Source organism: Gambusia affinis, linkage group LG14, assembly GCF_019740435.1.
Source record: "Gambusia affinis linkage group LG14, SWU_Gaff_1.0, whole genome shotgun sequence".
Lineage (NCBI taxonomy): Eukaryota > Metazoa > Chordata > Actinopteri > Cyprinodontiformes > Poeciliidae > Gambusia > Gambusia affinis.
Window position 1 is genome coordinate 4,607,701 of NC_057881.1, and position 17,342 is coordinate 4,625,042.

General features: G+C 39.4%; 1 protein-coding gene and 1 long non-coding RNA gene across 3 annotated transcripts in view; one reads left to right on the forward strand and one right to left on the reverse strand.

Annotated features, from left to right (window-relative positions):
* Window positions 1-380: 380 nt before the first annotated feature.
* The window catches only part of LOC122844132 (venom phosphodiesterase 2), a 41,439-nt gene continuing 24,477 nt past the window's right edge, over window positions 381-17,342 (reverse strand). The window contains exons 20-26 of one of the 2 annotated variants that reach the window (XM_044139325.1): window positions 17,148-17,283; window positions 16,336-16,413; window positions 15,558-15,690; window positions 14,693-14,849; window positions 3,600-4,005; window positions 2,714-2,890; window positions 381-2,479 (exon numbers count right to left, since the gene is read on the reverse strand). In XM_044139325.1, the coding sequence (XP_043995260.1) occupies window positions 2,145-2,479; window positions 2,714-2,890; window positions 3,600-4,005; window positions 14,693-14,849; window positions 15,558-15,690; window positions 16,336-16,413; window positions 17,148-17,283 (1,422 nt within the window). In that variant the 3' untranslated portion in view covers window positions 381-2,144. Of the gene's footprint in view, window positions 2,480-2,713; window positions 2,891-3,599; window positions 4,006-8,820; window positions 10,155-14,692; window positions 14,850-15,557; window positions 15,691-16,335; window positions 16,414-17,147; window positions 17,284-17,342 lie in introns of those variants that run through there. The other variant, XM_044139324.1, reaches the window with a different exon arrangement.
* LOC122844134 lies at window positions 1,389-10,130 on the forward strand. Its single transcript, XR_006372817.1, has 3 exons — window positions 1,389-1,461; window positions 2,755-2,896; window positions 10,004-10,130. It is a non-coding gene; the product is annotated as an uncharacterized LOC122844134 (long non-coding RNA).

Here is a 17,342-nt window from a genome sequence, read left to right on the forward strand (position 1 = left end):
ATGTGTCAATAGTAATATTTTTATATATTATGTTTGTGGGCTGTCAGGCTTGAAAGTACCACGGCTTTCAGCAAGCAGCAATTTCCATCATCAGAACTGCAAAGTTATATTTATTGTCTATACAAAGCAAAATTAACTGACTAAAAACAAAACATTCTACTAACTTCATATTTTACCTCCTTCATATAAATAGAAAACATAAATCAGAATCATTTTTACATACAATAGAAAAAGGAGAACCTGCTTCCCACAAATCTTAAAAGGAAGATATATGACAAGCTGATACCCCATGCTGCCGAAGGGATAATAACTGCAAAATGTTAGGGTTTAAGTTGCAGGTTTTTTCATACATAGAAAGAAAGTCATAGAAAAAAACAACATATTTTTCTTATGTTTTATTATTTAAAGAAAGTTAAAGACCAATACTCTAAAGAAATAGTTAAATGTAGAGCAAAGTAAGACAAGGATGTTTATGACTTAACTATTCCACATTAACCTCACAAAAGAGCTCAAGCTTGTACAGACAATGCACTCAAAAAGCAGAAATGTTGAAAATACACAAATATAAACTGTATTTGTGTACAGTTTATACACATCTGCCAGAGATGTAAAACATCTGCACCCTCTGGCTTACAAGTACCTCAGTAAAAAAACGACAAAAAAAACTTGACTCTTGGTCAGATCCCGCTGCTTTGGCATAGTGAAGATGAGAAATATGTATGGGGGAACATACACTACACAAGCATTCCTAATCCATAACCCAAAACATGAACAATTAGATAAAGCAAATGGCTGTGTCAATTATGTACAACATATATTAAAATATAAATATCAACTGTGCACTCCAAAAGCAGAAATGTTGGAAATATATAAAAAGTAACTGTAAAACATCTCTGATTTACAAGAACGTTGGTACAGCAATTGATAAAAAAAAAGAAAAAAAAAAGTTTTATTTACCTACCCCCTTTTACTGATACAGCTTCAGGTGTGTACTACCACTTTAAAAGCAAATCTTTCCAATAAGGAAGAAATAGAGGTAAAAGAAGGTCTGATTGGTTAATAGAAAAAAAAGGAACAATAACATAAATAGGAACAACAATCTGTGAATCTAAAATTTTCTTATGTAAGGCTACTACCCTGACAGAGGTGGCCAAGATGCAAAATGCTGAATGAAATGAATCTACCTGTCCATTGATTAGAAGGAAACATCTTCTAATGCCATTTGATACCATCATCCATAGATGCAAGTCAAAACGGATATTCTAAACAATGTGAAGCAGCAAGTTAACTAGGAAAGACTTGTGCCCAGTGCAACAATTTGTAAACAATTTTTCATTTTATCTTGTTTAATAAACATTTGTAAGCGCAACAATTTATTTATTTTTTTTTTTTTTTTGTTGCCTGGTTTTCAAATCGTCAATGGCAGGAATGGCATGGAGGAACTTACAGTATTGTTAGACTGTAAGTATTTTTTGAATTTCTATCTTATTCAAGCTGCTACTTCCTCTATAGACTAAGACATTAGAGATGCTGTTCTGTCACACTTCAGAAGAACACTTTCTTCTCGATGGTTATGTTTGTGGGCTGTCAGGCTTTGTGTTAGAACTTAAGTTATCTCTTTATGCAGATGACTTGGTAGAGTACATCTCTGATTCCGACAGCTTTGTCTTAGTAATTTTATCATTCTTCTAATCTTTACATAACGAGTCATTCTATAAAGTTTATTTCTCTAAATGTGAATTGTTTCCAGTTAATTCCATGAATATATAATATGACTAAAACCGATGCATCGGATGCAATTTGCCAATTATCCAAAACTAATTAGCAAATGAAGCAAAATTAGCAAAATGAAGAACAAAATCACCCTTGAAGAGTTAAGTACTTAATTTATTTAAATGCTCTTTGTATAAATTTAATCCTCCATATGAGGTAGGTCAGAAAAGTGTTAATGGGTGTCAGTTTGTTTTAAAATATTTAAACTCTTCAATTTTCTACTTTTTATGCATTTTCTTAGCTTTTTTGCGATAATTTTTAACACAAACTATTGAGATGGTTGTTGTTTTAAACACAGGAATTCATGCCCCCTTGCATCTTTACGTCCTGCATGTGGTACAGTACATATTTGTGGGTCAAATTACTGTGGATTAACTTACGATATCATTACTGAAGATCTCAGAATGACAGTGCTCTGTCAGATGTGTTTCAATGCTGTCGAGCTTGCGCTGTAGTTTCTCGCTAGCAGTAGTTTCTCCTGTTTTACTCACTATGTCTGGAAGCTGCTGAATTTGTGCCACTGTGGCGGATGACACCCAGCTGCAAATGCGTGAATGGAGTTCTGAGAAGTTGAGCTCCAGAGACTCACTTGATTTTTTGCCTTCCTCAGACGGGAGCCTGAGTACAATTCGTCGCAGCCGTTTTATGTTCATTTTGTGGTGAATGAAAAAAGATGGGATGATTTCTTTAAGGTATTCAGCTCCATCTGAAAGGAAACATGTTGTTAGAACTACTGATAGTAAAACAACAACAAAAATAGCTCCACTGAGAACATTCTTAAAAACAGATAAACAGTCAAGATGGAAATTTCAATATTAATAAAACATCAATGTCAATTTCATGTGAATGATCTGTCAGATTTTCTTTTCCTTGATTCAGTCATTGTTAAAACACCTGCTGCTTAAACTTTGTTTTTCCTTTATTTGTTGTTGTTTTTTACCTTTGAGCTGTTGACAGTTTGCACACACACTGTCATGCCAGGAGGATCCTTTCAGCACTAACTGCAGTCCTGCATCACTGCAGCTCTTGTGCTGAGTGCAGTTTTGATGGGTGGAGGAAATGTCAGAGAAGGTGCCTTCAGAGCAAACACTGCACCCTGTGTCTCTCTCGGCTGTACCTGCAAGTGAGTCATTTTTTGCTTATTTATCACAAATATATAAGCAGTATCAAAATATATGTTTATTACATTATTATATTAATATTAATTTATTTATCATTTGCATTTCCAGAGAACCTTTAACAGAATTCAGAAAAAATAATCACACATTGCCTTGATTGTGAATAAGAGAAGCACACTGGAAGTGCAGTTGCAATAATTTGCCTCAGTGAGGCAGCATCACACAATGTGAATAAGAAAACTTTCATTCTTTATTTGACAATTAAGTTCAGTTACTTTATATATTGAAGGAAGACTGGAATCTCCTTCCATAAACAACCAAAGGCGACATTGGTCAAAACTGCACCACTGTGGGAATCGTGAATAATAATTTGACATGTTTTATGTTCTTCATGGTTCTGCAATCCAGCCCCCTATCAATTCAAATATTCTTCTGGTTAGCTGCACTAACAGTGGCTGAGAGTTGAAAACATAGAGAATGATCACTTGTTCAAATGAACAAAATAGGAATTTAATTAATATCACACTTGCAACTGCTATTAACAGACTTCAACATATTTCTTCCACACGTAATGCGTTTGTTTTGGCTTGAAACTCCACAAAATATCAGTGTATTTTGTTCCCCCAAATTATTATTGGAACCACCTGGCCGCCCTGTATTTGTATACATTTTGCAGGAGAACTCGGGCATTCTCGGAGGTGACTCTACCTTTGGTAAGTACTCCCTGCCCAGAGGGACACTCGCTGTGCCGGACGCACATGTCGTAGTCCTGACGGTAGAAGTAACCCTGTTTACACTCGCACTGACAATCGCTGTTTGCAGTGCACTCTTTCTTCACCACCTGGTTCCGCCCGCAGACTCCGCAACGTAAACATCTTCCGATGTAGTTCCAGAGCTCCGTGAAGGAGCCCTGTGGACACGGAGCGCACTCGCTCTTTTTGATGGAGGAGCATCTAGCGCGCAGGAAGGTTCCCGGCGGGCAGCGGTCACACTGCAGAGGGTTGCGGGTGATCGGGTCGGTGACTTCGTAGGTCAGCGGGGAGGTGACGCCGTTCGCCAGCCAGGAGCGCACAGAGAGGAGGATGAGCAACTCCGTTGAGAGGGTTAAATAATTCTGGAAGAAAGAAAAAAACATCAAAAGCAAAATTAAGAAAAACGGAAAGAATGGGAAATACTATCAAAACACATTTCAACTGATTTTCGAACGATAGATAATAATCAAGTAGTAAATTGTCCTTGTGCGCCTGTTTTCTAAAGTCGCTCAGAGAACACATGCGAAACAAGCCTCTCAGTTTCAGTCTCCACCTACCATAATGAAGATTGTCGGTGGGGATACCCCTCCTGGGTCTTCTATTTATGTAACTTGACGACGTGACGCACAGCATCTTAATAATAAGCTGAAACCATCAGAAGATGATTCACGTCGACACTAAGGTGAATTTGTACCAGTCAATTACTAGAGTTTTGTTTCTTTTTTCCCTATGAGTATCTGCTTCTATTCAGGGAAAAGGCAGTACCGAGATGCTTTCAGGAATTTTGAATTTGTTATCAAACTATTCCTGGCACATCTGTTTTTTTCTTCATTCAAAACCCTTCATATAAGTTTAGATGTATTTTGTAATAAAAAGTAAAGGTTTTACTTTTTCTTTTTAAAAGTAAAAGCTCATAGTAACTCCTAGCATTATCTATCATGTTGCATAAAAAACATATTGTCATATTGTTGCATATATGCGTTCATTGAAACACTTTATAATTGTTTTTTTTTTTTTTTTTTTTTTTAAAGCTGCATCAGTCAGAGTCAAATACTTTCTAAGAGCGTATTCATTTTATACTACAGCATGAACAGTCGGGATGAAGGCTACAGCAAAAAAAATAAATAAATAAAAAAAAATAAAAAATAAATATTTAGTGTTTAAAAGTAACAAGGATTTAGATGTTGGTTTAAGTTGAATTTATTTATACAGGCTAGGGGTGGGCATTTATTATGCCATTTATTATTTACTCTGATAAATTTCTTATAAGAATTTTGACTTATTGTTGTCAGGACAAATTCCAATGATGTTTAACCCCCACCAAAACTGTCCCTATTGTCAATTTTGTTCATTTTAATATTTTCTCCACAGTTTTTTATCAATAAATGCAAATAAAAATTGAAAATATGATCAAATGCAGTTACTATTAATATTTTAACAAACAGTATAAATATTCTTACCATCTCTTCAATCAAATAAAAAAAATAAACAATACTTAACATCCTTTTAAACTTCAGTAATTTGGCATGATACAAATAAAAACATATTTGACTAATAAAATAATATTTAACCCTCCTGTTTTGTTTGATTCTGAGGTACAACAATAATGTACCTGGGTCAATTTGACCCGTGGAGTGTTTAATCATCCAATAGTGTCGGAAACCAAAAAAATCCTCCAAAACGTTTTTGTATCTGATTATTAACTCCAATACTAACCATTTCAATCAATATTTGTGCAATAATGTTTTTTTTTATTTCTCACAAAGACAGGATCAATGACAACACTCTCATTTACTTATTTGAGGCTGAAAAATCCTACACCCCAAAAAAACCAATAATTATTCTTGAAAATGATCTTTAGTACATTTTTCTATATTATATTTAGATTTTATTTTTTCAATGGGTGATTTTTATAATTGAACTTGAGACACACATACTGTCTAGAATCAAATTGACCCCCTGATTAAAATCCAGACAAATGAGTCATGCAGAGAGTATTTATGTTTTCCTTCATGTCTGCTGAGTGTCCCTCAGTGTGGGTGGAGTTTGCACCACAGGAACAGAAAAGGTTCCCGTCAAAAGTTGTATGAACATCTGCTTTCTTGCAATTTTCTTGTGAAGTAAAGAAAACAGTGAGAAAGTGGGCTTGTGTGGGTGGCCATATGTATTTATGTGGTGGGCGTGTGTGTGGGCATGTGCGTGTGTGTGGTGAAATATGTCTCATAGCTGCAAGGAAACAGAATTGGACATTTTTTGACCTTTTTTAGTCTTCAAAGTGACTACCAGGTTAAACTGACCTGAACAGCATTTATGTAATATGTAGACGCAGGAGGGGTTTGAAATGTGTAAAATGAACCATTTTCAATTTATATGTAGAGTGTACCTATTAGGACAAATAGAAAAAGTTTCATGCAGAAAAAGTAGTTACAACTATTTTTAAAAAAGTTTAAAACTTTATAATGGGTCAATTTGACTTGCAACATAAATGGAGGGTTAAGCACACAACTATTACCTTATAGTTCTTGTTCTGTCCCTCTCTAGAGTAAACCTTGGGTTTAACACATGAGACAAAGAAAAAAAAAAACACTGTCCAAAACAAATAGACTCTATGAAAAGTAATGGCACAGCACAGATATTTAGAGTCTAGACTTTGATTTGGCCATTACAAAACTTTCATATTGTTTCATGGAGCAATTCAGAAATGTATTTATGTGTATAAAACCGACATGATCTTTTGGTCAAAAACAGGGAAAGCTGGAACAATTTCTCCATCTTTTAATGCTAGTGACCATAATTCAAGATTCTGTTAATTACCACCCCATCAATTTGAAGTTGTCTTTCTTAAAGGTTGTTCATTATTTTCCTGCTGTAATGGAGTATAGAAATTCTGAGAAGTTTAACTTTTGTCTGGTTAATGGACTGAATATTTTGCCAAATGTTCTGGTGACCATCAAGATCTTTTTGTCAAATTATAAGTCTTTGTCTTCTCTTTAGTCAACAGCAGTTTTTATCTTGGAACTCTCCCATTGATGTCATCTTTACTGAGTCCATTTAAAAAGGATTTCAATGGAATAGTGCATTTTCTCTGAATTATTTTCTTTTCTTTATGGGAAACCAAGGTGTTGTGGTGTTTGTGGTTAGGATGGACGTGGTCAGACCCAGGATGAAGTGCAAAATGACCATTTTAATGGTGAAAAAGTTCAGAGACACAGGTGGGCACATAAACTTCGCGTGACTAAAGACAAGGATCCAACAGGAACTGTTGACACAGGTGGGGTTAAATACACAAGAGAGTCATCAGGGAAAACCGGAGATAGCCTGGAACAATCAAGGTGTAGACAAAACACACAGGAAACAATTAAACTAGAAACACGCAAAAAAATCCCCATCCTCACAATGAGGATGGGTTTCTGGGGTTTTTTTTCATTATGCATATGCACTGGGCAGGAAATAACTTTATTATATTGATGTGTTGATGTTATTACTGATGCACTAAATATCAAAGATAGAATCCACAAAAATATTTTCAAGTTGCAACATGAGTAGATCATGGCAGGCAGAGACGTTTGCCTTCAGGAACAAAAAAAAAAAAAACACAAAACAAACAAACCAAAACCTAATCTTAAGTTATGTAATTATTTCTGGCCTCTGGGTTAAAATGTGCTGTACTTCCAGAATTCCACCATGCAACACACGTAGACAAAAAAAATAAAAAACCCGTCAAAACACAAAAAAAAAAAAAAGAGCATAAAGGCTCTAAAATTAAATCTGTTGAGGAAAAAACTGTCATCCGGGCAACTTGTATATGAATTCATTTCTTTCACCACCTCTGTTTATGCTTTATCTTTTTTTATTGGCATTATTACATTATATTTCAGTAATTCTTGATGGTTAATGATCATCTGCTCCACAGTTTTGATTAAATCAACATCCCAGTCACCTGCGACTCAGCTCTCCTCCCCAAAACCAATTAACTGTCACCTACATCCTTTCCAACATTAGTTAGTGCTGTATGCTTTTACAATTTCTGTGTAGTCACTTATTATTTGCAATTGGAATTACTTTGTGCGTTTTAAAGAAATTGCTTGCATTTGCATGATTCAAAGTAGTAAAACATCTGAAATATATCCAGAACTCTCTCCTTTCATATTAAACTCTTTCAGAGCACAAGAAAACACAACTAAAAAAGATTAAATGAACAAATAAGTTGGATATAGCCTCCAACTGTTAATTAGTTGGGGGTCAAAGAAAAAGGACCATTGCGTTTAATAATTGACAGATTAAGACCTTAACATTTAATAATTTATTTCAATTTAAAAGCAACATCAAAGACTGGAAGGCAGCCAGTCATGCAAATATAAACCTGCCAAGGCACTAAACAAGAGCATTAATACCTGCTGAACCTTTTCATCTTTTATCACATATAAGTCCCAAACTTCAAATTGGAATTGATATTTTTTCCAGCTGATTAGCACAAAAATAGTGTATGACTGCAAAAGATATGAAAATTGTTTCACAAAAAACAGAAAAATTACTCAGTGGCAGTTTGTGATATGGATGACATGGGCAACCGCTCAGGGCAGTATCTTGTGTGGGTGGCATTCAACAATTTACCTCTCAAGGAAGTTGTTGAATTTGAGTATAAATAAACTGCTTTTTTAAAGCCGGAGAAGTTTGATGAATGAGTAGAAGTGAAAAAAAAGTTGTAAATTTTTTATAACTGGTTCGGAACTTGTCAAAGAGCACATTGTGTCATTTCATCATGTAAAAATGAAGAGAATGGCACAAATGGAAATTTACCAATACATGGCAGTCCACTCAAATTCACATGGAAAGGTAATGAGCCTTATTCAGCGATGCATTCAAGAGCTCTAAGATAACTCTGGAGAAACTGCAGAGATCCACAGCTTATGAGGGAGTAATGTGTTCTACACATTTAACCTTAATAAAAATAGGCAGAAAGAAGATTGTTCTTGAGGTGCACCCATAAAGACACCAATTAAAATTGTCTCAAGCCATTTAAGTGAAACAGCAATTGTAAGGAACAAGGTCTACTTATGAAAATAGACCAAAGTTAAACTTTCTATTCAACTTATAAAATGTCATCAGTGGAAAAAAAGAAAGGAAAAAAAGACTGACACTGCCAGGCCCTGAAAACTTATTGGCACCATTAAACCATGATAGTGTCAGCCTCGTGCTGTAGGGGGTTCATTTCTCAGCAGTCACAATGACACAAGTTATCATTAGTCATAATAACACAGATATGTCATTATGTTATCCTATTGTATAGAGGACACTATAATGAGACATAGTATCCTCTCTCCGTTCTTTGGTTTCTCCCATCACTCGGTTGCTTCTCAGTGTGTTTGTGTATAAAGGTGTTCCCAGGGTCTGGGATAAATCCTTTGACAGATGACATCACATCCCTTTGATTCATCTCCAGCCTTTAAATGTTTACAGTCTGTCTCACTCACCACTTTTCCAGAGTCACTCTGATGTTATGACGTAATTACAGAGTTTTCAAATCTAGGCACAGTTTCAATCTGTTACAATGTAATAAAATGCTCACCGTCTGCCTCAGGCAAGTTTCAATGTTTCCTTATATGCCATGCTTTCATCCACAAAGAATCTTCAGGCTCTATGTGATGAGCACATTTGACATCTCAGCTTTAAATCTTGAGTTTCACTGTTTGTAGATTCTGTCATTTAACAGCTGATTCATTGTCTTAATTGTTATATGATGGCTCACTTAATGTTTAGAATCACAGGTTATATAAAATCTAAATTCTGGCAAGTTGTACTTCTCATTGGTAAAGAGCAATTGTAGGATCATTAAAAACAAAACAATTTCTAGCTCCTCCACCTGGAGGAGACCCCGGGGAAAACCCAGGGCACACTGGAGGGACTGTTTCTCAGCTGGCCTGGGAATGCCTTGGGATTCAGGAGAATCTACATAAATAAATGTAAACTTATTTGAGAACCATGTAAACATGATTTTAATTTCAAGTCTGGATTAAGAAAAAGTCTCACTTTACATGTAAAACAATATGATTACAAAGTTATAGATCTTGACAGTGGCTGGTTTTACAGGAATCCACACAGACAAGCTCCACACAATGTCTGTGTGGAGCTTGCTGGCCCATGTTACTGGGCTTAATACATTCTGTATTGTACTCAAAAGCAGATTTTTGAAACATAGCAGTGACTTTGATGTAAGATTAAATAAATTTAAAAAATGAAAGTTAAATAAATAAAGTTACTTGGATAAGTGCTTTTAGTTAACAGCTGACATTAAAACGTTTGTCCACATGTTTTTGTGTGTTCCTGATTTAACTGGTCACTGTTTTCTTTTATTTGCAGCTGTGGGGCGCGTCTTCATCATAAGCAGTTCTGGAACTGGTCGACTGCTGGCTGAATAAAAGTCCAGTCCTGTGATCCACTCGACATCTCTGACCCTTGACTGGTGAAACCAGATGTGATCTTCCACCCACAAGGATTCATCTTCTGTGCTCTGTTAATACAAGGAAAAAGGGATGAAAACATATTTTCTCAGAATAAAACCAAACAGGTTGATTACACAGTTCTGTTCAGAGGTGTAAATTAACTCATTATGATAAAATGTATCATATTAGTTGTTGACTATTAATGATTAATTGGATCAAATTTTTTACCTGGTAAAGAAAACACCTAAAAATTGTACATACAGGCTCAAATATCTAGATACACCTTAATAATATTTGGTTATTTATTTCTCCCATAGCAAGCTCCACCTTCCACCTTTAATTCTTAAGCCACCATCAAGCTTCTGGCATCATTCTGGCTGGATATTTCATCACCCTCATAAGAAATACTAGAACTCACTTAAACATGTTTCCTGGGACATACCACAACTTTATACATCGTCTATGCTTTTAAAATGTGAATGTTGTCTTGTTTCCTCTGAAAAACCAATTTCTGTATGTATGTAGGATCAATATCTGTTTAGAACGCCCAGATGTGCCAAACTACCAACTGGCGCAAATGTCACCTTTAGTTAAAAGGACATTATTTTGGACATTTAAGACCAACTTTGGCTCCAATCCATTGTAAATCAAATCAAATCAAATTTTATTTGTATAGCACTTTTCAGCAACAAAGCATTTCAAAGTGCTTTACATCTTAAAAACACAAAAATACAAAATCACAGAGCACACAATCAACAATTGAAACATTCCATTTTGTTAAGTAATTAACTAATGTTTCATTGATTATGTTTCAAAAGCAACTCTAATCAGACAGGTTTTTAGTCTAGATTTAAAGGCACTCAGTGTTTAATCTGTTTTGCAGAGACTGGTTTGATAAGATAAAGATTAATTTGTATGAATGAAGTCAATGTGAAGTTTTCAAACTTCAGAACATTGCTTAGCTTATTTCACTGACAGTGATATTAGAGCATTACACAAAGTGGTTGGAATCATTCTCAAACTAGGCTTCCTCATTGGGTTGAAACACAAATAAAAATTGGCATTACTATCAATAGAATAATAATCCCAAACACACCAAAAATACCAAGCTTTTGGAATGGCCTTACCAAGATTCCATCCTCAACCCAGGCAGTCAATTAATCCAAATGAATTTTACAATTCTGCTAAGAAGAATGGTCAAACATTGACCTAAATCTATGCCAGATGCTTATTGCACCTCAATAACTTATGATTGAGGTGTGCCTTAGTTAAACACAGTTAAGTTGTCAGTGGAAATTCAAAGAAGGCTGCATGTTAATGTGTTGTGTTGTTGTCCCACTCTCTAGTTTTCAATTTAAAAAAAATATCTAATTCTGTTTTTTACAAAAAAGTTGGTATTCGGGTGCAAATTGAAACAAATAGCATAAATGATGGCAACATCTAGACAAGGAAGCCAGGATCAAAATTCTACAAAAAGCTCACTGGGATTTTTGCTTATTTAAAACGAGGAAAGCCAGAGTTAAATGGTATGTCTTTGAAAACAATGTACTCCCTCTAAGTTAACATGTGACATCGCTGTTTTTCCCTTGTCCGCTTTCCTCCTCCGCAGTTTCAGCATTCATTAAAAACAAAGTTACACAACGAGGCAAAACGACTCTTTGTTTAGGATCAAGAGGAAGCATTTTCACTTAAGGTGTTTTACCAAGTAAAATGTGCACAAGTAACAGCTTGTGCACATTTTTTTGTTTTTGGGGTTTTGTTTGTTGACTTTTGCTTCCACAGTTTAGTCAAATATGAAAACTGATAGCAATAAAGTTCTGGTTTCCTTGTCTGGCCCAGTGGGTGCTTTTTTTTAGACTAAAGAAGCCTTCAAACAGAAAGGAAACCAGAATACAGTGAATATGAAATTAAAGCAGTGATCTGTCCTCAAGGGCCAGACTGTGCATGTCATGATTTGCGGTGTTTGAGGTGAGGAGGAGTTTTAATAGTGAAAAACAGAAAACAGTCCACAGACCTGGCAGCACTGCTGAGCGGAAGGCTAATGCTCAACACAGGTAGCAACAGGCAGATTCGGACGAACACAGACGTAAATTGACGTACACAGACTGAGGACCCGACGAAGACAGACACACACAGGTGACGCTAAATACACAAGAGGGTAATCAGGGAACGAGACACACCTGGGAACTAATCAAGGGAAGACAGGACAACACGGAGACTCAGACACACAGGAAACTTCAAAATAAACACACAGAAAAACACAGAACACGACAGTACCCCCCCCTTAAAGGGCGGCTCCCAGACGCCCAAAAAACAGGAAAACCCAACGAGGGAGGGCGGAGGGGAGCTGGATGGGGGATCCAGAGTCCATAAAACAACAAAAAACTACCCAACATAATTGGGCGGAAACTCAAGGGTCCAGAGTCCAAAAACAACACAAAACAAACCCAACTGGGTGGGCGGAAGTACAGGAAGGCGGGAACCGCAGAGGCGGTCCGGCGGCCGTCCGCGACGCCTGAGGCGGGAACCACGGAGGCGGGAACCACGGAGGCGGTCAGGCGGCCGTCCGCGGCACCTGAGGCGGGAGCCACGGAGGAGGTCAGGGGGCCGACCTCGGCGCAGGAAGCGGGAACCACGGAGGCGGTCCGGCGGCCGTCCGCGGCGCAGGAGGCGGGAACAACGGAGGCGGTCCGCGGCCGTCGCGCGGCGCAGGAGGCGGGAACAACGGAGGCGGTCCGGCGGCCGTCCGCGGCGCAGGAGGCGGGAACAACGGAGGCGGTCCGGCGGCCGTCCGCGGCGCAGGAGGCGGGAACCACGGAGGCGGTCCGGCGGCCGTCCGTGGCGACGAGGAGCACAAGGGGTCTCGGGAGGAGCACAAGGGGTCTCGGGAGGAGCACAAGGGGTCTCTGGACTGACACTAGGGGTCTCTGGACAGGCACTGGGAAGCTCGGGACAGGCACTGGGAAGCTCGGGACAGGCACTGGGAAGCTCGGGACAGGCACTGGGAAGCTCGGGACAGGCACTGGGAAGCTCGGGACAGGCACTGGGAAGCTCGGGACAGGCACTGGGATGCTCGGGACAGGCACTGGGATGCTCGGGACAGGCACTGGGATGCTCGGGACAGGCACTGGGATGCTCGGGACAGACACTGGGATGCTCGGGACAGACACTGGGATGCTCGGGACAGACACTGGGATGCTCGGGACAGACACTGGGACTTACTGGGGACAGGAGCGGAGGAAGTCCAGCGAGCAACCTCGGGGCCGGCAGCGGAGGAAGTCCAGCGAGCAACCTCGGGGCCGGCAGCGGAGGAAGTCCGGCGAAGCGCCTCGGAGCGGGCAGCGGAGGAAGTCCGGCGAAGCGCCTCGGAGCGGGCAGCGGAGGAAGTCCGGCGAAGCGCCTCGGAGCGGGCAGCGGAGGAAGTCCGGCGAAGCGCCTCGGAGCGGGCAGCGGAGGAAGTCCGGCGAAGCGCCTCGGAGCGGGCAGCGGAGGAGTGCCGGCGCGGATCCGCGGGGCCGGCAGCGGAGGAGTGCCGGCGCGGATCCGCGGGGCCGGCAGCGGAGGAGTGCCGGCGCGGATCCGCGGGGCCGGCAGCGGAGGAGTGCCGGCGCGGATCCGCGGGGCCGGCAGCGGAGGAGTGCCGGCGCGGATCCGCGGGGCCGGCAGCGGAGGAGTGCCGGCGCGGATCCTCGGGGCCGGCAGCAGAGGAGTGCCGGCGCGGATCCTCGGGGCCGGCAGCGGAGGTGACGTTCCCGGAGGGCGACGAGGGGCCGGATCCACCGGCGGCTCACGTCGTTGTCTCCGGGTGGACTGCGGAGGTGGTTGATCCGGGAAGCGACGAGGGGCCGAGTTCATCGGCGGCTCACGCCGCTTTCTCCGGACTAACTGCGAAGGTGGTGCTCCCCGGCGGGAAAAACGGCCGGGAGCGAATCCGGGGGGAGCCAAGGCCAGTCTCGTCCCCCGGAAAACCTCCCGGTCCAACTGGGCCAAAAATGTAGCTACCTCACCTCGTTTGTGGTCGGGTCCTTCTGTCATGATTTGCGGTGTTTGAGGTGAGGCAGCACGCAGTAGACCCAGATGAGGTGAGGAGGAGTTTTAATAGTGAAAAACAGAAAACAGTCCACAGACCTGGCAGCACTGCTGAGCGGAAGGCTAATGCTCAACACAGGTAGCAACAGGCAGATTCGGACGAACACAGACGTAACCAGACGTAGATTGACGTACACAGACTGAGGACCCGACGAAGACAGACACACACAGGTGACGCTAAATACACAAGAGGGTAATCAGGGAACGAGACACACCTGGGAACTAATCAAGGGAAGACAGGACAACACGGAGACTCAGACACACAGGAAACTTCAAAATAAACACACAGAAAAACACAGAACACGACAGTGCAATTTTAGACATCTCACTGCTTTAGCATACCTGGCTTTAATATAAGCTCATTGGCAGAGCTCTGTAGAACTTGACTGCAGGCTAATGCGGCAGTTTCACTATTAAATTCAAGTGTATCAGCCAAGAGACACATGTAAAATTTTCAGGCCTCTGCATGCAGTTTTGGACCACTGAATCAAAGAGAACACTGTGTATTTAGTCTTACTTTGCATCTTTCCTTGTTGTCAGCTCTGTGGGGAAGGAGGAAAGACACAGTCTGGAGTTCACCACCACAAGCACTCACTGGATGTCCTGCATTCTTGCAACTTGTTAACACCACAAAGTAATGTGTGGGGATAGTTATGTTGGTTCCAGGTACAAACCTAGAGTCGCACAGAAAAATATTCAGCTATTACATCTCAGTTATTACATCAACCACTTCTTTGGTTTCATAGAGATTAACAGCCAGAAATGTTCTTCCAGTTCATCTTGAATCATATCATTGATCAAATTCAAGTTAATCAGAGGATCCTTTTAAAGCCTCCTAGGGGCTATATGATACTTACCACAAATTTAGAGAAACTTGTTGATGCATGTCATTAGATTTAATGTCCAGCACAAACAAGATTGTTAAGACTGATTTACTTAAACAGTTACCTCAGTACTGATGGAAATGAAAAATTAGAATGTGATTATATCTGCATAAGACATATTACAGATTCTTTGGTCATATTTAGCTGTAAACATTAAAGAAAACACCAGAATCATTGCAAAAGGACTCATGTTGTGCAAGGCCAGCATAATTCTCATTCGTGTGAATGCATACCACATTTCACCCGATCAAATCCATGACCTCACAGCTGGCTGGTTTCATGACAAACAATCCAATATAAAACTGCATTTTTGTCTGCATTTACAACATTCTGTTCCCTAAATCAATTTATTTTATTTAATCATTTTCAAGCAAATGAGACATGTTTTACAAATATGTCATTGCAATGAAAAATAAGAAAAAAGGCAGGGGTTTTCAGTTTAATACAGCTTTAAAACTATTTTAAGATTATACACCCCATTACAAAAATGACACTTACTGCTCTATCTGCTCTGTAGTGTCATATCGGCCATCATAATTGTAATCAAAGACTGGTCCAGTCACCACATTAATGCCATTGTATATGGAAGCATATTTCTTTAGCAAAGTGTTGTGGAGGTAATCCCAAATCTCTGAGAAAAAAGAACATATTCAAATAAACACAATCAAAGTGGATATAAAGTCTTTTGTCAATTGCCTGGGTTTTGTGAGGTAAAAAATGAGCCGAGATTAAGTAGGGTGTTTTCACACATGATAATCTGGTAGACTCAGTTTGATTGGGGACTAAAATGGCAACATTTGTAGCATTTTCAGCTAGTGTGGTTCATTTTCACAGTATACTATGTTTAACGAAGATTAAACTTTTTCCAACTTTAATGTGACAAGTAAAAAAAAAAAGCTCCAATAATCTATTGTTGATCATAATAATCTGTTGGTTTAATTCTAGTGTTCAATGTTCTTTAGTTCAGACCAGCCCTCAATCACAAACTAACGTTCAGCTTTTCTTTTTTTTCATCATATCCTCTCCAGCAGTGTTGAATCAAAATTACTGTCTGAGTGCCAAGAAGCCAACAAACTTATTTTCACAAGTGGAGCATTACAGCTTTCACTATAATTGTCACATTAAAGGCAGAAAAATTTGGGAAATACTTTATTTTTTATTTTTCATAATCACCAAACCCTGACAATTTAACAAGGTTTTGTAGACTTTGACATCTAGAGTAAAAACTAACTTAATACTGTTGTTTCTGGCTTAGAAAAGACAAACCCAAACTTACTCTTAAATGCAGGGTACATCGGGGCAACATTGCTCATTATTAAGGCATCATACTGCTGTTGCACTGTTATATTCAGATCTGTAAAAACATAAAAATAAGCAATCACTTCTTTGCTTCTAATATTTCATATCTAATGTTAAACATTACAGCTGTCATGAAATGTTGTCTTGGAGGTGAGGATTGACGGCGGTTCACCCAGGTTGTGAGAAAGGACAATTTTAATGATAAGCTCGAAGGAGAACAGAAAATCCTGGCAGCACAGGTGAATAATGAGGCTAGGAACTCAAACACACTGGTAGCACTGGTAATTCACATGACTAAAGGACACAGTAATGACTAGGATCAACAGGGAAACACAGACACAGGTCAGTATAAATACATAGATGAATAATCAGAGTAACAACTAAGGGAAAGACACAGAGACCTGGGACTAAATTAACAACAAAAAAAAAACACAGAAACCTAAATCCTCACAACAGCTCTTTATCCTAATTCGTTAATTTTTCTGTAATCATTCATTCACCACGATGGGAATTTTACATTTTCCAGATTGTGCGTCAGACCAGTGCAGCTAATTGAGGACTGAAGGTTTAAGATGTCAACTCCTACTGGGTTGAAAATGCTCAAAAACCACTAATTAAGCTATTTTATCCTTAAGGCATTCTAAGCAGGCACTAATGACTACTAGGTATTTGACCCTGTGAAAGTTGTGGAAGTGAAATATATAACGGTTTTCAACAGTGGTTTTCATAGTGTGCCTTATATGTAACGAAGCACAATCAGCTTTTATTCTGATAGGTTTTTATACATACTAGGAGGATACAGGAAGGCATGAGTCAAATGGATAGCAGCTTCAAACTGATCACATCTGGGGCTGTGGTGTTCTGGCAATCTCACATCAGCCCTCAAACAGTTGGATATTACTGGTGGTAATGGGTCCAAGTTGGTCTAAAGAAAGGGAAAAGTTTTGCTTTAGTAATTTAAACAAATCAAACCAAGAAACAAGT